The sequence below is a fragment of the Coregonus clupeaformis genome, chromosome 31 (assembly GCF_020615455.1).
Source record: "Coregonus clupeaformis isolate EN_2021a chromosome 31, ASM2061545v1, whole genome shotgun sequence".
Taxonomy (NCBI): Eukaryota; Metazoa; Chordata; class Actinopteri; order Salmoniformes; family Salmonidae; genus Coregonus; species Coregonus clupeaformis.
The window spans coordinates 20,957,452-20,981,883 of NC_059222.1; the positions used below are offsets into that span (position 1 = coordinate 20,957,452).

At 42.5% G+C, this 24,432-nt stretch overlaps 2 protein-coding genes across 2 annotated transcripts in view; one reads left to right on the forward strand and one right to left on the reverse strand.

Moving 5' to 3' along the window:
* The first annotated feature begins 3,160 nt into the window (after positions 1-3,160).
* On the forward strand, positions 3,161-4,522 carry LOC121547213 (histone H1.0-B-like). Its single transcript, XM_041858367.2, has one exon. It carries the CDS (start codon positions 3,393-3,395, stop codon positions 3,987-3,989), a length of 597 nt encoding a protein of 198 aa, XP_041714301.1. The 5' UTR covers positions 3,161-3,392; the 3' UTR covers positions 3,990-4,522.
* Positions 4,523-7,503: 2,981 nt separating this feature from the next.
* Positions 7,504-24,432, reverse strand: part of LOC121547212 (mitochondrial Rho GTPase 2-like) — a 63,523-nt gene continuing 46,594 nt past the window's right edge. The window contains exons 13-19 of the mRNA XM_041858366.2: positions 17,688-17,833; positions 11,846-11,946; positions 9,251-9,381; positions 8,952-9,032; positions 8,750-8,872; positions 8,365-8,567; positions 7,504-8,170 (exon numbers count right to left, since the gene is read on the reverse strand). Of these exons, the coding sequence (XP_041714300.1) occupies positions 8,053-8,170; positions 8,365-8,567; positions 8,750-8,872; positions 8,952-9,032; positions 9,251-9,381; positions 11,846-11,946; positions 17,688-17,833 (903 nt within the window). The 3' untranslated portion in view covers positions 7,504-8,052. The remainder of the gene's footprint in view (positions 8,171-8,364; positions 8,568-8,749; positions 8,873-8,951; positions 9,033-9,250; positions 9,382-11,845; positions 11,947-17,687; positions 17,834-24,432) is intronic.

A 24,432-nucleotide genomic window follows, 5' to 3' on the forward strand; every position in this document is an offset into this window, starting at 1 on the left:
TTTCCCATAATGCTGCATGCCAGGACCAGAGAGGTTTTAAAAAGCTAAAATTACTAGTTGGCAAAGGGATGAATTTAGACGTTGTAACTAAGACAAAATATTTCGGACACCATGTTGTAGTTCTCCTCTACGAATATATTGAAGAAGGCTTATATGTGCAACCTTGGACCTCACTTACCTCCTTCTTAAAGTAGTGTGAACTTTATTTTAAGAACATGCAGGCACTGAATTGTCGCTATTACACTGAACAAAAACATAAACACAACATGTAAAGTGTTGGTCCCCTGTTTCATGAGCTGAAATAAAAGATCCCAGAAATGTTCCATATGTGCACAAATTAGTTTACACCGTCTCTGGGAAGCTCATCTGCGTGCTCGTCATCCTCACCAACGTCTTGACCTGACTGCAGTTCGGCGTCGTAACCAACTTCAGTGGGCAAATGCTCACCTTCGATGGCCACTGGCACGCTGGAGAAGTGTGCTCTTCACAGGCCACAATCAAGAGCCTGGTCAACTCTATGTGAAGGAGATGTGTCACGCTGCATGAAGCAAATGGTGGTCACACCAGATACTGACTGGTTTTCTGATCCACACCCCTACCTTTTTTTAAGGTATCTGTGACTGACAGATGCATATCTGTATTCCCAGTCATGTTAAATCCATACATTAGGGCCTAATTCATTTATTTCAATTGACTGATTTATTTAAATGAACTGCAACTCAGTAAAATATTTGAAATTGTTGCATGTTGCAATTATATTTCTGTTCAGTGTATATACAGGATATGGGCATGACAGGGAGTTGTCATATATGAAATGCTGAATAATGCCATGAGTCAATTGTGTTTTGTTATCAGTAGGCTGCACTGTCTGCAAAAGTGGTTGTTGTCTGGAAGTAAAGAATACACCTGCAATAATAAGCATTGATAATAATAATAAATAATAGCCAATAATGTACTTATTGTTAATAATTCGATAATTCTAAAAACCATAACTTTCATTAATTAATATTTGTAAATTAACTATCTAACAATCACAAGTCACACAGAAACGGGAGCAAACACCCAAATATGGCACTATTATGCAATGATTGCGAGGTGTTACAAATGGACGTCCTGTAGTGAAGCGGCACAGATTCAAGTGAGGGCATATTTACAGTAACCATGGGGCAATTAATTGATTCTAAAATCCTACGGTTGGCGCACTGACTGCTGATTCAGTACGGTCATTATAGTGTTAAAATCATCCAAAAACAAAATGCGATGGATTCTGTTGACCCAACAACTAGCCGTCCATTGTTAAAGACGTCCCTCTGTCGGTGAAGGGAGGGAGTGGTCTTTTAGTGCGAGAAGTGCGTTTGGGTGCTGTTTTCAGCACCAAACCATAGGCATAACTACCGACTGAATAACTGCCCTTCTCCCGACACTTTTAAGTGTTCTGTGACCATAATGAAAATAAATATAAACAAATATCGATTAAGGAGGCCATGAACATTCGAAAGAGGTCGACCACTTTTGCTCTCAAATTGTTGGCACTCGTCAACAACACAGTGAATAGGAATGTTAATCAATTGCCAAACGACAGTGCGCGCGCATTCATTCGTTCATTTAGCGCGCTCCCTCATGAGCTCTCACTCACTCATTCACCCACTTAGTCACTCATACTCTCGCACACATAGGCTACTCATCAGAGAGAGGGAGAAGGAAAGAAAGAGCGGGTCAGAGGGGGGAAGAAGGAGAGAGAGCATACAGCAAAACCATATAGCCTAGGCCCCTCTGTTCAGGCTATTCCATAAGATTTTGAATACATTTTCAAATTACATAGAACATAGCCTACACGCTATGACTAGTAAGCTATTGGCATAACTAGATATCCTACGACTTGATTAATTGTTAAAAGTGGAAACATGACCTGCTAGCCTAAACCTTTTTGACAGTGTTATGCGACGTTATGGACCAACTGCAAAGTAGTTATGATGTAAAAAGTTGTGCATTTTTTAAAATTCAGAATTAAGAAAATGGCAGGTCAAAATTACTTTATTGTAAACAGTAATAAAGGCCTAATAGCAGAAAATGAACAAAAAAGTAGTAGGAGATTGACTAAGGGATCCAAGATGGCGTTTAGGCTACAGGGAAATATATCAGATGAACATCTAAAATAAAAACAACCAATCGGAATGTTTCCTGTTGTAACAAATGTAGCCTATATCACTGCGCATTATACATGTATAACCATGGAAAATATGTGATGATCCACGCGTAAATTAGTAATGTCGTTCAGTCGACTCTCCTATAGTCTACCAGCCAATGAACAAAAGAATGTCATCAATGCGCCCTATGTTAAATGATAGGGTGGTTAAATATAGATAGTTGTCGCACTCACACTTGAGCGAATACCCCGTCAAATATAAGACAATCATGTTTCTTTTATGAAAATCTGGACAGATTTCGTGAATTATTATCAGAGAACCAGATCTTTGGAGGTGTTGGCAACTTTCCTGACAAAGGAGCACAGTCGCGAGGAGCATAGTGTCCGTTTGTTTATTTATAATTCCGCCTTAAAACATCAAAACATTCCACTAAACCCTACATAAATCTATATTAACAACAGATGCTTTACCCATACATCTGATAGTCTGTCATTTAATTTATAGGAGGTTTAACACTAAATAATCTCAACCACGTCACTCAAAGTCAATGGCCGGGCTGTGTTAGTTCGAAAATTATTTCGGTGTATTAAAAGCAAAAACTAGTTTTTGCATTGGTCAACCCATGTGCATTCGTTAAAGTATTGATTCGTTTTCCTTATGCATTTGTCCTTTTTATCTTCGGTTCCGTCTGTTTGGGTCAATTTAATAGGAATTCTGCAAAATTGATCACAACGCGCAGTGCTTCGGGTAGGTTTTCAGGAAATAAAAGTTTATCGGTCAGCGAATTATACAAAAACATTTATATGACCATGAAGCCCAAATGGTCTACTTTCAAGCCATGCGGTTTTGTAGACATATGCAATGCCAGACTTTTTAAATTTAGCAAGAGTTCGAGGATGAAGAAACACAAACAGGACTGCGCGAGTTCCATGGAGCCTGCTGGATCAGCTGCTGGCAGTTGGTGTTCTCAATCACGTCCGTGCTTAGGCTTCATAACGTCAGAGGCGCGCTTGTAGAATAAGATACATTAAAAGAGAATCAGCAGTGACGCTCCATCGTGTGTGGCAAACATACAGTACTCTCAACTTTTTTATTATAAGCTTTGTGTTCTCGCAAACCCGGACCTTTCCTGGAATATTATACGCTTGGAAATATTAATTTAGAAACTTGTGACGCTCTGTGACAGACTTTTGCCGGGAATACTTGAACTGAACCTGCATATTCAACCAATTTTAAGAGTCAACAATGGCAGAGACGGTGGCAGCTCCAGCCCCAAAGGCCAAAAAGGCGAAGGCACCCAAGAAACCTGCTTCACACCCGAAATACTCGGATATGATTATGGCGGCCGTCCAGGCAGACAAAAGCCGTGGAGGTGCGTCCAGACAATCTGTCCAGAAGTACATCAAGAGCCACTACAAAGTGGGAGACAATGCCGATTCCCAGATTAAGCTGTCTCTGAAGAGGATGGTGAGTGGCGGGGTCCTGCGCCACACCAAAGGCATTGGCGCGTCAGGCTCCTTCAAACTGGCTAAAGCAGAGGACACCAAAAACGCACCTAAAGCTAAAGCCGTTGTGAAAGCAAAGAAGTCGCCTGTGAAAGTCGCTAAGCCCAAGAAGGTAGCAAAGCCCAAGAAGGTGGCCAAATCACCAGCAAAAGCCAAGAAAGCAAAAGTGACAGTGAAGAAAGTGAAAAAGTCCCCGAAGAAAGCGGCACCAAAGCCCAAGAAAGTGGCAAAGAAAACCAAGGTGGCGAAGCCAGCCAAGGCAGCTAAACCCAAGAAGGCCAAAGCTGCAAAACCCAAACCCAAGGCAGCAGCCAAGAAAGCCGCAAAGAAAAAGTAAAATTGACATTTCAGAGAGACTTGTAAATACTTTGAGGAAATGTCTGTATATGTAATATTATTTTTGTATGGTCTCATGCGAATTGATCAGTTTTTACCAATTGTTTTCCACTCCATTGCACTATATGATGCTGTAAAAAGTGGGTCTGGAATTAAAGCATTTTTATGTAACAGCATTAATTGTTAGGCTACTATTTATTATTTCTCTCCGATCCTTGGAAACCTGTAACATATGGACCTGTTAGAAAATGAATGTGACACTAATCTGGAATTTTTATTGATTAGGCTATTGGAACAAGTGAATAATAGTTATTGTTCTCTGTGCACGAGGTCATTCTGAAAATACAATTGTTTCAATAGTGAGCATTGTTGAGCTACACAATGTATAGAACTGTGTAGGCACGGACGTCAGCAAGATTTTCAAGGGATGGTATGGCTCCAAATGCGGACTCTATGCTACTTTTTTTGTAAACCAACCATGCCATGTTCCATTAATTAAGTCTATTTGTAATAAACTGCAGACTATGTATTGCATCACTTTTGAAACTGTTAATACAATAATATTTTCTCATCTTCTAAATATGTCAACGTATTAGTCGCGTTTTATGCATGCATACACGTCTACAAATGCAGTTCTCAACCCTCATTTGAATGAAATGCACAGATAAAGTAATTGAAGGGCTATTGAGTAATGAAATAACGAGTAACTCAATTCCACGCATATTTAATTAGTCAAAAAGAGAGCTTCCTTGACATCTGCAACCAGTTTAACGGTTCGACTGTTGGATAGTAAAGTGCCCATATATCCAAATTGGTAATCGTTTATGTGGCCTGACTGAAACTATTGCCTACATTAGGCCTAATAATACCCTAGCCTATATGATGAAATAAGATGGTCGCATAAAAAAAACTAGAATCCTAGAATATGCCCACTTCAAGGCTTTTTTTCTTCTTGAATTGACAACATATAGGGCATCACGTTTAAGACATCAACCAACGTTCTACCTACACAAACTGATAAGGCTATTCAAGTTTTAGACAAATGCCGATCAATTACCAACAAATATGACAGATATTAAGAAGTGTTGTTAATAAACTAGTTTCTAATTCTTTATGTTCTCAAGGTTCTCAATCTTCGAATGCACATTTTCTAAATCCTGAACCAAGCCCAAGGACCCTATCTAAAAGGTCAGGAACTGAGTAGCTCAGTCATTTGTCTCTGTATTGATGACTGGACATAGCTCGGAGCAAAGGGTGAAGCAACATTCTTTGTTGAGCAGAGCATCCGTTTTCAGCTATAGTTTTTTTCTGTCCTACTGTACAGTGCAGATGGGAGTTGGAAAGGAGAAAGCCTCCCCCTAAAGAAAACCGTTTTTCCTACCTGAAGTTAACTCAACCTCGATACTCCCATCTCCTGGTTGCTCTCCGTATTTTCTTTCCCACCATGTTGTTGAAGCTGTTTACAGGGGTAGCAGTTAGAAACCTTAAAAGGACAATAATATACAAACGTTATTTTCTTCAAAGTAGTCTAATGGGCATTTCCAACTGAGACTTGCCCCACACTAGTTAGTTGAGTCGACAGAGATTATGTTAATGTAAGCTCTAGTGTAATTTTTCGGGAACTGGGTTTCCATCAGGAATGCGACACTAAAGACCTGGGGCGTGCAGAATTCCAGAATCAACATCCTCTGCATCATCAAGACAGTTGCTTTTTGAGAAGGTGTTATCACATCCCATGTTCACATATGGCCATTTTTATGTAAATAACATCTGAAAAGTACCTGTGGCCTTGGCCCCAAGTCAGAGCAGGTCCATTGAGGCCATGGGCCTAGTGAGACACTGGAGCCGAGCTGTGGAGGTGTAAACATAAAGTCTGAACCTTTTTGGTAAAACACAGGTAAGTCTCCGGTGGAAATTCGCCATTACATTTATTTTCTATTCATTTTTCACTTTGAACATCAATATTTCAGTTATTCACTTCTTCTACTTACTGCTTGTAAAAAAGGTAAGCAGTCTTGGTTGGTGACAGGTAAGAGTAGGCCTAGCCTATGAGTTCAACTTGTCACCTGGCAACAGCTATTTTGCATTCAGCAGTCCAAAATGGCAAACAAGACAGAAGTCCATTCGAAATATAAAATATGTTTTAAAAAGGTTTTGTGTTTACATTTTGTTAACGTTTTTTTGGTCACAATATCGTGACATGCCGGTATAGTATGTCTACCTGCAAAATGCCCTAATTAAATTCAGGTGATGCTGAATGCTCACGTGCAAAAGAGCACACTTAAAAAAATATAAATAAGTAGAGGGCATCTCAGAACTTATTGCACATGAGTTCTGTGATACATTCAGTTTCCTTACAAGAAAGCATAACCAGACACACCATTATGTTAGGCCAGATCATCAAACATATTATCAATACATTTATGTCAAACCTGTACAATTGTGTGTAGTTTAGCACACAATCTATTTGATATTTTTGGACATTATCCATTTGCCTTTGGACATTGATCACACATTGAACACAAAGCACCAGTGTACACATACACCAACACACACAAATATCCCCACTATAACAGTCACGGATACATGTTTGGCAAAACGGTCAACAATCCTCATTTTTCTTTATTCAGCAATTCACTTTAGTTGTTTTATGTCACTTTCAAATCAATAGGATCCAAAGTGTAACAGTCACAGAACGTTAGGCTACTTATTCTGTGGTAATAGTAGGTCCCCAACTAAAATAACCAACCAATAAAGATGACTGATTGTCCATTTCTTAAAAAAAAAAAAAAGGCCAAATTAAGTCATACAATCAAAATCTTGACACACAGATCCATGTATGCACACATGCATGCACACACACACACACACACACACACACACACACACACACACACACACACACACACACACACACACACACACACACAATATCATGAAATAAGAATGACAGCAAAATGATTCGGATGTTTTAACACTACTGATTTCTTTGAGTAAGGAGGATGCATTACAGACTTCAGTGTGTCTTTTTCATAAGTCAATACAATATAATAACTTCTCTTTATGCACAACAAGACATTGCTTCCTCCACAATTCTTATCTGGCAAGCCACCACTGGTGCTATCGGAGGACAAACCTCTTAAAATAAAAAATAAACAGTACATTAATAAATGGATCTAGTTTGTTTAGTTCATTTCACCCACAACCCTAGTATAGCAGAACCTAAAGGAGTGATAGCATGTATTTTACCGTTACTGTCCGTAACATGGAGGCTTTTGTATTTGGCAAATCAGGTCTGAAAGTCTATCTCAGTGTCGTGTTCAGTGGGAAGACAAGTCTTTAGTTTCGCGGGGCTCCTTTTGGGACTTCCAGCAACTGCCCAGCATTGAGCTAGATGTGCCTTCCCAGAGTGTCTGTTGCTCGGTTACATCCTTGCAGCAGGTTCCTCCATAGCTGGTGTTCTAAGGTTTGGGGCTGCTTGACAGATGCATTCGGACCCTGTCTTCACTCCCCCGGTTCGTGATATGGACTGTTTGAATTCGCCATGTTGCCCTTTGGTTTCTAAACAGCACCAGCCTTTCTGAAGTTTGATATGTTTGATATTTGAAATGTTGTGCCTTCCTTGTATCTGCATATCCTCATTTGATAAAGCACCCATATATTTGTAGCAGCTCTTGGGGGAATCGTTGCATTGAGCACAGGGAGGGTACCTCCTTAGCCTGGAATTTGACACCATAAGGCAGAGCGAGCAAGGTAGGAGGTCAGGAGAGGGTGAAAGAAAATGGTCACAAGCCTCCATTTTGACTAAGATAATTAGTCAGCGAAGAAGACCTGACTACCTGGAGTAGCCTGGAATAGCAGAATAGGAGAGGTTGGTGTGTAAATAACGATGAAGTAAAATGGATGAGTTTTGTCTGTCAGATCTAAACGGCTAGTTTGTCTAGATGGCTAGTTTGACTCTAGACGGTTGGTCTGGAGTGCGTGTGGAGTGTTGGTTTTGAAGGCTGGTCTGGAGTTGGGGTTGAGGGAAAAAGAGGGGGGTGGGGCTCCGGTCAGGACCCCAGTTATTTATGTCGGGCGAAAGCTCTGTAGAAGGCGAAGCCTAGGACTGTGACCACTGCTGCTCCTAGCGTCACACTCAGCCAGAAGGAGGTGTTGCTTATGTCGGAGTCGTTCAGGTGTCTGTGGGGGGGAGACAAAGTAATCAATGAACTGACAAATTAAACAGCATAAAGGTACAGACCACTACAGAGTATAAACTAAAAAGTGACATGAATTTCTAGTTTCTCAACACTGAAACGCCAAACTATAGATGAAATGGTGATAAACAGAGATAACTGTTAGCCAAATGTGACAGTCAGTGTACTAATGCGTACGGGAACATGGCGGCCCAGGCCAGCTTGGTGTAGATGTTCTTGCTGGTGGAGTCCAGGGACAGGCCGGAAAAGGGGAGTGGCGGAGGCAGCCGGTGTTTGTAGCAGAACTCTGCCGGGGTCATCCCGTGGAGCTGTCTCACCTCGGGGAGGTCTGCCTTGGAGGCCACCACTACACAGGGAATACTGCTGTCCATGTAGTGTTGCTACAGATAAGACATAGATATATGTGGATGAAGAGAAATGGGGTGTGGTGAAGAGAAAGAGGGAAGGACAGAAGAAGAGTAAAGAACATTGAAGAACAGATTCCTGATCATTTCATTGAAATACATTCTGTTCCTTTGTGAAAACCAGAGAAGCTCTGAAGCAGACATGAGATGCTGCTCACCTTGTATATACTGGCACAGTAGTCGAAGGAGTGGGGGTCGTTTGTGTCATACATGAGACATGCTACGTCGCACGCCGCATCCGACGCCTTTAGGAACTCAGTTTCCACGTCCACCTCGTAGAGCTGCCAGGGAAAGACGACAGATGGGAGGTGAGGCTACTTTACTCTACCAAAGGTCAGGGGTCAGAGTTGATGTACTCACGATGAGGAACTTCTCCTGGTTGCTAACTTGGACAGTGTTTATGGTGTAGAAGGAAAAGGCACCGGTGGAATGCTCCTCTCGCTGAAATAAACACACAGACCGTTACCCTCATCATTAGCTGTAGTAATGCTTGTAGTTAAGGTAGGTTTTCAACATTATTTCTCAGCTCGAACACATCATATTAATAATGCAGAATGGTCTTACAATGAAGAGTAAAGTACTAAACAGTTCCTCAAGGAATTCTGTATCGCTATTTAGTCGAAATAATATTTAGGCAAACAATAGTGTGACGACCGTACCACTGTGTTTCGGCCAAGGAAGACCTGGAGGAACGCAGACTTCCCAGTCCCCCGCGGTCCAATCACTTTACATAGGAACACTGACCGCTGAGTCTGGCCCTTCTCCAGGTCCACGGCCTTCTCCCGCGTCACTGCAGAGCCACACACATACGGACAGCACCAACACACACACACACACACACACACACACACACACACACACACACACACACACACACACACACACACACACACACACCACACACACACACACCAACAAACAGACAGACACATAGCAGGGACAGGGAACCGTTGATTAATAAGATGGAGTACTATCAAAGCATTTAAAACAATCATATTTCCCCTTGGATAATGTAGGGGAATGCAAAATCTGATCTAAGGTGGTGGAGTTAAGAGTAACCTTGGGAGTTTTGGAATCATTTGAGCATTTGGCCCACTCCCACATTTATAGCAGGGTCAGCTAAACCTGCTCACCTCCACCGCACAGGCTGAGTGTGTGTGAGAGCATTAGCACCAATGAGACTCTTACATTACGTCACCCTACCCTAATCCTGCTACAGCATGCAGCCACGCCCTCAATTTTACACACACACACACACACACACACACACACACACACACACACACACAACCAGCGTTCCTTAAGCACCCTTGTGGATGCAGGTTTTAGCTTCAAACAATCCCATTAGATTTCACTGGGAGGTCGGTTGAGGTTAATTGACCAATTGAAGGATGCGACTATGGCATTATTATTGATATCCTCAAATGTGTAAATTCTGTGCTAGCAGCCCATATACTAACTAAACCACACATTCAGTCTCCACACCAGTCAAACTGCATATTCAAAGTTAAACTTTCAGAGTCATTGTACAGTCGTGGTCGAAAGTTGAGAATGACACAAGTATTGCTCTTCACAAAGTTTGCCGCTTCAGTGTTTTTAGATATTTTTGTCAGATGTTACTATGGTATACTGAAGTATAATTACAAGCATTCCATAAGTGTCAAAGGCTTTTCTTGACAATTACATTAAGTTTATGCAAAGAGTCAATATTTGCAGTGTTGACCCTTCTTTTTCAAGACCTCTGCAATCTGCCCTAGCATGCTGTCAATGAACTTCTGGGCCACATCCTGACTGATGGCAGCCCATTCTTGCATAATCAATGCTTGGAGCTTGTCCGAATTTGTGGGTTTTTGTTTGTCCACCCGCCTCTTGAGGATTGACTACAAGTTCTCAATGGGATTAAGGTCTGGGGAGTTTCCTGGCCATGGACCCAAAATGTCAATGTTTTGTTCCCCAAGCCACTTAGTTATCACTTTTGCCTTATGGCAAGGTGCTCCATCATGCTGGAAAAGGCATTGTTCGTCACCAAACTATTCTTGGATGGTTGGGAGAAGTTGCTCTCGGAGGATGTGTTGGTACCATTCTTTATTCATGGCTGTGTTCTTTAGGCAAAATTGTGAGTGAGCCCACTCCCTTGGCTGAGAAGCAACCCCACACATGAATGGTCTCAGGATGCTTTACTGTTGGCATGACACAGGACTGATGGTAGCGCTCACCTTGTCTTCTCCAGACAAGCATTTTTCCGGATGCCACAAACAATTGGAAAGGGGATTCATCAGATAAAATGACTTTACCCCAGTAGTCCAATCCCTGTACCTTTTGCAGAATATCAGTCTGTCCCTGATGTTTTTCCTGGAGAGAAGTGGCTTCCTCTCTGCCCTTCTTGACACCAGGCCATCCTTCAAAAGTCTTCGCCTCACGGTGCGTGCAGATGCACTCACACCTGCCTGCTGCCATTCCTGAGCAAGTTCTGCACTGGTGGTGCCCCGATTCCGCAGCTGAATCACCTTTAGGAGACGGTCCTGGCGCTTGCTGGACTTTCTTGGGCGCCCTGATGCCTTCTTCACAACAATTGAACCTCTCTCCTTGAAGTTATTGATGATCCGATAAATGGTTGATTTAGGTGCAATCTTACTAGCAGCAATATCCTTGCCTGTGAAGCCCTTTTTGTGCAAAGCAATGATGACGGCACGTGTTTCCTTGCAGGTAACCATGGAAGAACAATGATTTCAAGCACCACCCTCCTTTTAAAGCTTCCAGTCTGTTATTCTAACTCAATCAGCATGACATAGTGATCTCCAGCCTTGTCCTCGTCAACACTCTCACCTGTGTTAACGAGAGAATCACTGACATGATGTCAGCTGGTCCTTTTGTGGCAGGGCAGAAATGCAGTGTAAATGTTTTTTGGGGATTAAGTTCATTTTCATGGCAAAGAGGGACTTTGCAATTAATTGCAATTCATCTGATCACTCTTCATAACATTCTGGAGTATATGCAAATTGCCATCATCAAAACTGAGGCAGCAGACTTTGTGAAAATTAATAGTTGTGTCATTCTCAAAACTTTTGACCATGACTGTACATCCACAGAAGGCATACAAACTATATATAATTCTGTCTGTAGGACCTATACTGAACCAGATTATATTTCTAATCCTCTAACTACAGTGAGTGAGGTTTACTACGGCACTAGGATTATAGGTTCTAGTTTACAGGTTTATAGGTTTATGTGTTGACATGTGTGCAGACACACACCTGTGACTGCAGTGGTTTGGGAGTCCTGCTGAGTAAGGATGGGGTAGCCCAGGTATCCCAAGTACTCCAGGCAGCGATGGATGTCAAGGTATGCTGAAAGCCTGTATACAAAGGGAAGACACATTAGTGAAGATAGAGAACAGAATAGGAACCACAGAATTAGGAATTCAAATACTAAAACGGACATGAACCTTTTTATGATGGGATAAAGGTCAGCCATTTTGGTCAGGGAGTTGGTCAACCATGGTTTGCCAGTGCTGTGATAAGATATTGTGTCAAATAATGAATTTGAAGAATCTGCATTGTATGTTTGTTGGCTAGCAAGCCAGACAGTTTAAGAGGAATGATCCCATAAATGTTTCTAATTAACTGCCAATATGCCAACATTCAATCAAACAATGCAGTCAATCCACAGCCATACACTGGCTGAAATCAGTTGATGATAGGACTTAGACAAGTTGTAAATGCAAAAGTACTGATATTGTATCATATCATACACAGTTATCCAAGAAAACTTGAAATACTTTAGGGTTTTTTGTTGCGTTGAGTGTTAATCGTTTTCTGATAGTGAGTGTCTTTACACAATGGAAGACAAAATGAGTGTTATTCCTATTGACATGAATGTGGTGTCATTAAAGAAGAGGTAGTGCTCTTTAAAACTAAGTTAACTTGTAATTGTCATTTGTCCTTTGTTTTTGAGCTATGTGTTTGTTTGAAATGTGTGAGAAAATGAGTTTAATCTTGAATATTCTCAGTAATTACATTTACATTTTAGTCATTTAGCAGACGCTCTTATCCAGAGCGACTTACAGTTAGTGAGTGCATACATTTTCATACTGGCCCCCCGTGGGAATCGAACCCACATCCCTGGCGTTGCAAGCGCCATGCTCTACCAACTGAGCTACAAGGAGGCCTTGTAGTCTACAGCAGCATTCTAGAATTCTATTGGGGTCTAAAGGATTAACACGAAACCAACTTCCAAATGTCAAGACTGCCCCAACTTTGATTGCTTGAAACAAATATGTTTAATAGCATTTATACTTTTTGAACTATAACAATATTTAAATGAGCTCCCAATGCATTTCAATGGCAAAAAAAGTCCCATAGACTTTCATTGTAAAAACAAATCTAAACTTCTAGACCTATCTCCTCCTACACTGTTTAAGCCATCAACACCAAACCAACAATGAGATGTTCAGACTGGTCCAACTTATATGGGTTGTCAAAGGATATTTGATACTATGTATACTTTTGGAACTATAACCATTTAACATTTGCATAAATGAACATGGGTTTGAATGAGAACCATAGGAATACAGTAGTAGCTAATCAAAATGGTCCTGCTCCTTGGTTAATTAAGCTTCAAGACTAACTTTAAAACGTTCAGGCTATCCTAACTTCAAATTCTTTCAAACTTCTATCAACTACAAACATTTGCATAATATAACTCACCAATCATAACTCTTGAACCGTTCGAGCTAGAGACACCAAACCAACTTTCACGTTCAGGCTATCCTAACTTCAAATTCTTTACACTCCTTATCAACTATAACTACAGTGCCTTCGGTAAGTATTCAGACCCCTTCACTTTTTCCACATTTTGTTACATTACAGCTTTATTCTAAAATGGATTAAATAAAACATTTCCCTTATCAATCTACATACAATACCCCATAATGACAAAGCAAAAACAGGTTTTTAGACATTTTTGCAAATGTATTAAAAAATCAAAACAAAAATGCCTTATTTACATAAGTATTCAGACCCTTTGCTATGAGACTCGAAATTGAGCTCAGGTGCATCCTGTTTCCATTGATCATCCTTGAGATGTTTCTACAACTTGATTGGAGTCCACCTGTGGTAAATTCAATTGATTGGACATGCTTTGGAATGGCACACACCTGTCTATATAAGGTCCCACAGTTGACAGTGCATGTCAGAACAAAAACCAAGCCATGAGGTCGAAGGAATTGTCCATAGAACTCAGACAGGATTGTTTGGAGGCACAGATCTGGGGAAGGGTCTCAGAAAAGTCTACAGCATGGAAGGTCCCCAAGAACACAGTGGCCTCCATCATTCTTAAATGGAATAAGTTTGGGAACCACCAAGACTCTTCCTAGAGCTGCCTGCCCTGCCAAACTGAGCAATCAGGGGAGAAAGGCCTTGGTCAGGGAGGTGACCAAGAATCCGATGGTCACACTGACAGGGCTCCAGAGTTCCTCTGTTGAGATGGGAGAACCTTCCAGAAGGACAACCATCTCTGCAGCACTCCACCAATCAGGCCTTTATGGTAGAGTGCCCAGATGGAAGCCTAAAGGACTCTCAGACCATGAGAAACAAGATTCTCTGGTCTGATGAAACCAAGATTAAACTCTTTGGCCTGAATGCCAAGCGTCATGTCTAGAGAAAACCAGGCATCACCTGGCCAATATCATTCCTAGGGTGAAGTATGTTGGTGGCAGCATCATGCTGTGGGGATGTTTATCAGCGGCAGGGACTGGGAGACTATTCTGGATTGAGGGAAAGATGAACGGAGCAAAGTAAAGAGAGATCCTTGATGAAAACCTGCTCCAGAGCGCTCAGGACCTCAGATTGGGGCGAAGGTTCACCTTCCAATAGGACAATGACCCTAAGCACACAGCCAAGACAACGAAGGAGTGGCTTGTCCTTGAGTGGCCCAGCCAGAGCCTGTACTTGAACCCGATCGAAAATCTCTGGAGAGACCTGAAAATAGCCGTGCAGCGAGGCTCCCCATCCAACCTGACAGCGCTTGAGAGGATCTGCGGAGAAGAATAGGAGAAACTCCCCAAATACAGGTGTGCCAAGCTTGTAGCGTCATACCCAAGAAGACTTGAGGCTGTAATCGCTGCCAAAGGTGCTTCAACAAAGTACTGAGTAAAGGGTCTGAATACTTATGTAAATGTGAAAATTCAGTTTTTATTTTTAATAAATTAGCAGAAATTTCTACAATCCTGTTTTTGCTTTGTCATTATGGGATATTGTGTGTAGATGTAACCTACCAAAAATGTGGAAAAAGTCAAGGGGTCTGAATACCATGGCATTGTTGAATACTCGTTTCTGATTGGCTTGAACGGCATTCTAGAGCATGCATTATTTCCCTATAATGCACAGTATATTAGCATGGTAGAATTCAATGGCTATAGTTCATTCTTACATGTTCTGAGCAGCTTTTGAAAGCAAAAGTTTTCAAAATCGACTTTTGGCATTGTTGAATTCGATTTTCTTAATAGGAAGCTAGGACGGATGGTTTGGTTAGCTAAACTAGCAAGTCTGTTTGTTTGGTTACCAAGGCAACTACTGTAGCTATCTAGTAAACTTGCTAGCTATTTCAGTGGAATTATGCATACTGCCTCAAGCTCATTGCAAAGTGGTGTGTGATGCGCTGATGAAGTATGCCTTCCGTTGCCGTTTTAATGCCTTGTTCAAAACAACTGGGAACTCGGAAATCTCAAACTTCAGTGCATTCAAGACAACTAGGAAAAAAACAAGCTCCGACTGGGAAAAATATTTTGTACGGTCATCCAACTCGGAATTCCAACTCGGAAAGTTGGGCCTCTTTCTAGAGCTCAGACTTTCCGACCTGAAGATCACAGATGTCATGATTTGACCTCTTATTTTTCTGAGTTCCCAGTTGTCTTGAAAGCACCACAAGATGCTGTAGCAGCAGCTCTTACGCTGTCTGACACATTTTCCATTCGGGCTCTGTATCTGTATGCTGTACGCGTGTGATAAATACGAATATACTGTACACACGCGGCAATTTAACTCCACTAAATTATGCAAATTAACCTATAGACCGATAAGCATGACCAGTCATTTTGTTGTGAAAAATAGGCATTATATTGCATGCCTTATATTATATCACATGCCTTACTTTTATTTTTCTGCATAAGTAAAATCAGGATTATGCCCCTTCTGCCATTCATTCCAATTAGAATTGTTTGGATTTCTCCCTGACCAATATGGCTGCCATTGACTAATATGGCTGCCATTTTCACCCCATTCTGGAACTTTGAGGGTTTATGACATAGCCCTTCAAGCAATTTAATAGGATCTCTATGACTGGAACAATCACTGATCTAACCTAGATACCCTTACACATTAATTTACTCTCACTGACTTGATTATACTGAAATTCTAGACAGAAATACCCCCATATCTGACACTGATTGACAGACATGTGCACCGAGATACAGTGAGGGAAAAAAGTATTTGATCCCCTGCTGATTTTGTACGTTTGCCCACTGACAAAGAAATGATCAGTCTATAATTTTAATGGTAGGTTTATTTGAACAGTGAGAGACAGAATTACAATAAAAAAATCCAGAAAAACGCTTGTCAAAAATGTTTTAAATTGATTTGCATTTTAATGAGGGAAATAAGTATTTGACCCCCTCTCAATCAGAAAGATTTCTGGCTCCCAGGTGTCTTTTATACAGGTAATGAGCTGAGATTAGGAGCACACTCTTAAAGGGAGTGCTCCTAATCTCAGCTTGTTACCTGTATAAAAGACACCTGTCCAAAGAAGCAATAAATCAATCAGATTCCAAACTCTCCACCATGGCCAAGACCAAAGAGCTCTCCAAGGATGTCAGGGACAAGATTGTAGACCTACACAAGGCTGGAATGGGCTACAAGACCATCGCCAAGCAGCTTGGTGAGAAGGTGACAACAGTTGGTGCGATTATTCGCAAATGGAAGAAACACAAAATAACTGTCAATCTCACTCGACCTGGGGCTCCATGCAACATCTCACCTCGTGGAGTTGCAATGATCATGATAACGGTGAGGAATCAGCCCAGAACTACACGGGAGGATCTTGTCAATGATCTCAAGGCAGCTGGGACCATAGTCACCAAGAAAACAATTGGTAACACACTACGCCGTGAAGGACTGAAATCCTGCAGCGCCCGCAAGGTCCCCCTGCTCAAGAAAGCACATATACATGCCCGTCTGAAGTTTGCCAATGAACATCTGAATGATTCAGAGGAGAACTAGGTGAAAGTGTTGTGGTCAGATGAGACCAAAATGGAGCTCTTTGGCATCAACTCAACTCGCCGTGTTTGGAGGAGGAGGAATGCTGCCTATGACCCCAAGAACACCATCCCCACCGTCAAACATGGAGGTGGAAACATTATGGTTTGGGGGTGTTTTTCTGCTAAGGGGACAGGACAACTTCACCGCCTCAAAGGGACGATGGACGGGGCCATGTACCATCAAATCTTGGGTGAGAACCTCCTTCCCTCAGCCAGGGCATTGACAATGGGTCGTGGATGGGTATTCAAGCATGACAATGACCCAAAACACACGGCCAAGGTAACAAAGGAGTCGCTCAAGAAGAAGCACATTAAGGTCCTGGAGTGGCCTAGCCAGTCTCCAGACCTTAATCCCATAGAAAATCTGTGGAGGGAGCTGAAGGTTCGAGGTGCCAAACGTCAGCCTCGAAACCTTAATGACTTGGAGAAGATCTGCAAAGAGGAGTGGGACAAAATCCCTCCTGAGATGTGTGCAATCCTGGTGGCCAACTACAAGAAACGTCTGACCTCTGATTGCCAACAAGGGTTTTGCCACCAAGTACTAAGTCATGTTTTGCAGAGGGGTCAAATACTTATTTCCCTCATTAAAATGCAAATCAATGCGTTTTTCTGGATTTTTTTTTGTTATTCTGTCTCTCACTGTTCAAATAAACCTACCATTAAAATTATAGATTGATCATTTCTTTGTCAGTGGGCAAACGTACAAAATCAGCAGGGGATCAAATACTTTTTCCCCTCACTGTACATACCATGATAGCTTCAAAGGGAAAAGGGTCATTACTCACGTCCATTTACACATGTAGCCATGATTAGAGATGTAGCCCTCGTCTGTGGTTGAGACCGCCGTGTAGACGTCTGCGCCCCAGGGCATGTAGGGAAACACACTAAAGAGAGTCTTGATCTCCGTAGGAGAGAGGGCAGAGTCCTTATCCTGATGTAAAGATAAATAATTATAGAGGTAAAATACACCATTAAGTCATAAACCATGCTGTTAGAGTGGGGGGTTGGTTTTAATGCTTAATTAACCCCCTAAAGTTTGCCCGCACCCTAGTGGAAATCTAATTAGCATGATACACATCCGGCAGTTTAAGCTAGAGAGATTTGTTTTTGCATTGTACGCGTCTCAATCCACGGCATCTGCTCATGTCGCACTTCCGCATCTGCAGTGAAAGGTGACAGAGCTAGAGCGGTGTTTGTCAGACCATGAGACATCCTGAAAATTGTTCTTCTCACAAAATCGTCCAAAACGTCCGAACGGTTTGGCCTACAGACTCTATGGAAAGATGAGACTCTCACAAACAACAATGGTGTTCCCCGTTTTGCTCTACGACCCACAAGCGTCTTGGGACTCGTCTGAAGTCGGTACAGCCGATCTGTAGTGTCCAAACAGTTTACCTACACTGGTTACACTGTGGGCTAAAAAGGTGAGACTCTCACAAACGCCTATATGTCGGTTGTTTTGCTCTAGGACGCCCACAGGCCTCACAAGACTCGTCTGAAGGTCCCCCGGGACCAGTTGAAAAAATGAATGGAAGTATATGTGAGTGTGTTGTTGATGAAACATGTTTTACTAGCCTGAGTTACAATACTCTACACCGCCATACATTTTTCACATCGTTAATTTAAAGAAAATTCTAATTAATTGTGTGTTTGGTGTAGGCTTACCTTTGCCTGACGTTTTTGATAGGTTGTGTAATTCTCACATGGACAAGTTGAGAATTCCCTGTCAAGAAGAGAGACACAGAAGCCCAGATAGCTTTGCTAGCCTAGCTAGCCTGAAACCTCAAATGGAGGGCGCTAACAAACGTTTTCAACGGTGCAGGAGCTTTGTTTATTTAATTTGAGGCTTCAGGCTAGCTGGGCTTCCGTGTCTCTCTTCTTGACAGGGAATTCTCAACTTGTCCAAGAGAGAATTACACAGCTTTATTCCGGGAGAATGTGGACCGCCCGGACTTTCAATGTAGCAACGGACTACAGGGGCACAGTGGCTACTCTTAGAAAACAAGTAGCGAACTTACACGAGCTACTGGGGAATCCAGGCCCGCCTACATTACAAGGCTGCTTCTGACCATTCTACGAAAGCTTCAGAGAGCCGACGCTGTCGTAGTCCATGTGGGGTCAAACGACATTAGGAGGGCTAGCTTGGAACTGCTGAAAATGGATTTTAAAGAACTGATTCTAGCTCTGAAAGATTTGAAAAAGCAGCCAATTATTTCAGGTCCGGTACCATCGTTGGGCCGCCGGTGTGAAAGATTCAGCATGCTACTGGCATTACACACCTGGCTAAAAGATTACTGTAGCTCTGCTGGAATAACTTTTATAGATAACTTTGACACCTTCTGGAAACAGAAGATGCTCTACAGAAATGATGGCATTCATCCAAATCATCTTGGCTCCTGGACTCTGTCCACGCATTTCAAGGCTGCGTTGAGACAATTACTTATCAATGACCCAAGCCCAGCTCAGATAATCCCTACCATTGTGTCGCTGAGTTGTTGTAATGCTGCAGCAAATGTACATTATTCAAGGAGAGTTCGCAGTCACAATGTAAGTAACCTAATTTATGTCCCCCTACCTACCCTGAATGCCTCTATCGATCCTACAGCTATTGTATACAGTAATCTTGTGCCTATGAAGCAGAGTTATATTGTTAGCACTGAGGCGGTGTGCCCTAGTAGGAAGTCCACTGTGTGCAGCTCATCCTGCACTATCAGCTCAAACATAAATACTTCTGATAAGCTTCCCAGTAAAGCAATAAAAACAATCAAGCATCCCAGAAAAAAAAATAGCCCACATTAACATATGTAGCTTAAGAAACTAGGTTCATGAAATCAATAACTTGCTAGTAAATGATGACATTCATATTCTGACTATCTCTGAAGCTTACTTAGATAAAGAATGGCGCCGGAGGAGATGGCTGCCATTTACGGCCCCCTAACCAATTGTGCTATTATGTATGTTTTTTCGCGTTATTTGTAATTTATTCTGTACATACTGTTTCTGCCACCGTCTCTTACGACCAAAAGGAGCTTCTGGATATCAGGACAGTGATTACTCACCTCGTATTGGACAAAGATTTTTATTCAACGAGTTGGACGTGAAGGATTTTCAACAGACACCCGACAAGGCCCAAATCCCCGTCATTCGCATGAGAAAGAGACGGCGATATCGTGGACGTAGGTCGGGGTGCCTTGTAAGGATCCGACGGCGAGCGAGTAATCTGCCTCTTCCATCAGTCCTATTAGCCAATGTACAATCATTGGAAAACAAAATGGACGACCTACGATCACGGATATCCTACCAACAGGACATTCAAAACTGTAATATCTTATAAATTACAAATCTTATGTTTCACAGAGTCATGGCTGAACGACGACATGGATAACATAGCTGGTGGGATATACGCTACATCGGCAGGATAGAACGGCTGACTCCAGTAAGACAAGGGGTGGCGGTCTGTGTATATTTGTAAACAACAGCTGGTGCACAAAATCTAATATTAAGGAAGTCTCGAGGTTTGCTCGCCTGAGGTAGAGCAAACCTCGAGACAGGAAAACGCTCATCCAGAGGCAGTGCTCCTAGTGGCCGGGGACTTTAATGCAGGGAAACTTACATCCGTTCTACCTCATTTCTACCAGCATGTTAAATGTGAAACCAGAGGAAAAAGAAACTCTAGACCACCTTTACTCCACACACAGAGACACGTACAATGCTCTCCCTCACCCTCCATTTGGCAAATCTGACCATAATTCTATCCTCCTGATTCCTGATTATAAGCAAAAACTAAAGCAGGAAGCACCAGTGACTCGGTTAATAAGGAAGTGGTCAGACGACGCAGATGCTAAGCTACAGGACTGTTTTGCTAGCACAGACTGGAATATGTTCTGGGATTTTTCCGATGGCATTGAGGAGCACACCACATCAGTCACTGGCTTCATCAATAAGTGCATCGATGACGTCGTCCCCACAGTGACCGTACGTACATACCCCAACCAGAAGCCATGGATTATAGGCAACATCCGCACTGAGCTAAAGGGTAGAGCTGCCGCTTTCAAGGAGCGGGACTCTAACCCGGACACTTATAAGAAATCCTGCTATGCCCTCAGACGAACCATCAAACAGGCAAAGAGTCAATACAGGACTAAGATTGAATCATACTACACCGGCTCCGACGCTCGTCGGATGTGGCAGGGATTGCAAACTATTACAGACAACAAAGGGAAGCACAGCCACGAGCTGCCCAGTGATACGAGCCTACCAGACGAGCTAAATCACTTCTATGCTCGCTTCAAGGCAAGCAACACTGAAGCATGCATGAGAGCATCAGCTGTTCAGGATGACTATGTGATCACGCTCTCCGTAGCCGACGTGAGTAAGACTTTTAAGCAGGTCAACATTCACAAGGCCGCTCGGCCAGACGGATTACCAGGACGCGTACTCCGAGCATGCGCTGACCAACTGGCAAGTGTCTTCACTGACATTTTCAACATGTCCCTGACTGTGTCTGTAATACCAAGATGTTTCAAGCAGACCACCATAGTCCCCGTGCCAAAGAACACTAAGATAACCTGCCTAAATGACTACCGACCCATAGCACTCACGTCTGTAGCCATGAAGTGCTTTGAAAGGCTGGTCATGGCTCACATCAACACCATTATTCCAGAAACCCTAGACCTACTTCAATTTGCATACCGCCCCAACAGATCCACAGATGATGCAATCTCTATTGCACTCCACACTGCCCTTTCCCACCTGGACAAGAGGAACACCTACATCAGAATGCTATTCATTGACAACAGCTCAGCGTTCAACACCATAGTGCCCTCAAAGCTCATCACTAAGCTAAGGACCCTGGGACTAAACACCTCCCTCTGCAACTGGATCCTGGACTTCCTGACGGGCTGCCCCCAGGTGGTAAGGGTAGGTAACAACACATGTGCCACGTTGATCCTCAACACGGGGGCCCCTCAGTGGTGTGTGCTCAGTCCCCTCCTGTACTTCCTGTTCACCCATGACTGCATGGCCAGGCACGACTCCAACACCATCATTAAGTTTGCCGACGACACAACAGTGGTAGGCCTGATCACCGACAACAATGAGACAGCCTATAGGGAGGAGGTCAGAGACCTGGTCGTGTGGTGCCAGGATAACAACCTTTCCCTCAATGTGATCAAGACAAAGGAGATGATTGTGGACTACAGGGGGAAAAAAAAGAGGACTGAGCATGCCCCCATTCTCATCGACGGGGCTGTAGTGGAACAGGTTGAGAGCTTCAAGTTCCTTGGTGTCCACATCACCAACAAACTATCATGGTCCAAACACCAAGCCAAGACAGTCGTGAAGAGGGCACGACAAAGCCTATTCCCCCTCAGGAGACTGAAAAGATTTGGCATGGGTCCTCAGATCCTCAAAAAGTTATACAGCAGTACCATCGACAACATCCTGACTGGTTGCATCACTGCCTGGTATGGCAACTGCTCGGCCTCCGACCGCAAGGCACTACATCACTGGGGCCAAGCTTCCTGCCATCCAGGACATCTATACCAGTCGGTGTCAGAGGAAGGCCCTAAAAATTGTCAAAAACTCCAGCCACCCTAGTCATAGACTGTTCTCTCCACTACCGCACGGCAAGCGGTACCGGAGTGCTATGTCTAGGTCCAAAAGGCTTCTTAACAGCTTCTACCCCCAAGCCATAAGACTCCTGAACAGCTAATCATGGCTACCCAGACTATTTGCATTGTCCCCCCCCCCACCCCACCCCATCCCCTCTTTTACGCTGCTGCTACTCTGTTTAATATCTATGCATAGTCACTTTAACTCTACCCACATGTACACTACCGTTCAAAAGTTTGGGGTCACTTAGAAATGTCTTTGTTTTCGAAAGAAAAACAATTTTTTTGTCCATTTAAAATAACATCAAATTGATCAGAAATACAGTGTAGACATTGTTAATGTTGTAAATGGCTATTGTAGCTGGAAACGGCTGATTTTTAATGGAATATCTACATAGGCGTACAGAGGCCCATTATCAGCAACCATCAGTCCTGTGTTCCAATGGCACGTTGTATTTGCTAATCCAAGTTTATCATTTTAAAAGGCTAATTGATCATTAGAAAACCCTTTTGCAATTATGTTAGCACAGCTGAAAACTTTTGTGCTGATTAAAGAAGCAATAAAACTGGCCTTCTTGAGACTAGTTGAGTATCTGGAGCATCAGCAATTGTGGGTTCGATTACAGGATCAAAATGTCCAGAAACATATCACTTTCTTCTGAAACTGTCAGTCTATTCTTGTTCTGAGAAAAAAAGGCTATTCTATGCGAGAAATTGCCAAGAAACTGAAGATCTCGTACAACGCTGTGTACTACTCCCTTCACAGAACAGCGCAAACTGGCTCTAACCAGAATAAAAAGAGGAGTGGGAGGCCCCGGTGCACAAATACATTAGTGTCTAGTTTGAGAAACAGGCGCCTCACAGGTCCTCAACTGGCAGCTTCATTAAATAGTACCCGCAAAACACCAGTCTCAACGTCAACAGTGTAGAGGCGACTCCGGGATGCTGACCTTCTAGGCATAGTTGCAAAGAAAAAGCCATATCTCAGACTGTCCATCTTAATCTTTTCTTTTTATTGGCCAGTCTGAGATATGTGAAATAGATAAGAAAAAGCCATAACACTTATTTTTCTTAAAACTGCGTTGTTGGTTAAGGGCTTGTAAGTAAGCATTTCACTGTAAGGTGTTTTAGGTGCATGTGGCAAATAACATTTGATTTGATTTGATAATACCTTTGATGATACAGTGGTAGCAATACATGGTTATAACATCTACAGAAAAGCCAATGGGGGCTGTGTTGCGGTCTATATTCAGAGCCACATTCCTGTAAAGATTAGAGAGGATCTCATGTTAAATACTGTTGAAGTAATATGTCTACAGGTTCACCTGCCTTCCCTAAAGCCCATTCTTGTGGGAAGCTGCTATAGACCCCCAAGTGCTAACAGTCAGTATCTGGATAATACGTCTGAAGTGCTTGATAAGGTATGTGACATCAACAGAGGTATATTTTCTGGGTGACCTTAATATTGACTGGCTTTCATCAAGCTGCCCACTCAAGAAAAAGTTTCAAACTGTAACCAGTGGTTCAGGTTATCAGTCAACCTACCAGGGTATTTACAAACAGCAAAGGAATGAAATCATCAACATCTATTGATCACATCTTTACAAATGCTGCAGAAATCTGCTTTAAAGCAGTATCCAAATCCATCGTATGTAGTGATCACAATATAGTAGCCATATCTAGGACTAATATAGTGTATAAGAGGTCATACAAGCAATTTTTTAGTGATTCCTATGTTGACGATGTAAATAATATTTGCTGGTCTGTGGTGTGTAATGAGGAGCAACCAGACGCTGCACTTGACACATTTATGAAATTGCTTACTCCAGTTACTAATAAGCATACACCCATTAAGAAAATGACTGTAAAAACTGTAAATCCCTGTGGATTGATGTGGAATTTAAAATGTTTATGGTTG

Excerpts from the sequence above, each read along its gene's own strand:
- LOC121547213 (XM_041858367.2), top strand. The coding sequence starts at position 3,393 with ATGGCAGAGACGGTGGCAGCTCCAGCCCCAAAGGCCAAAAAGGCGAAG.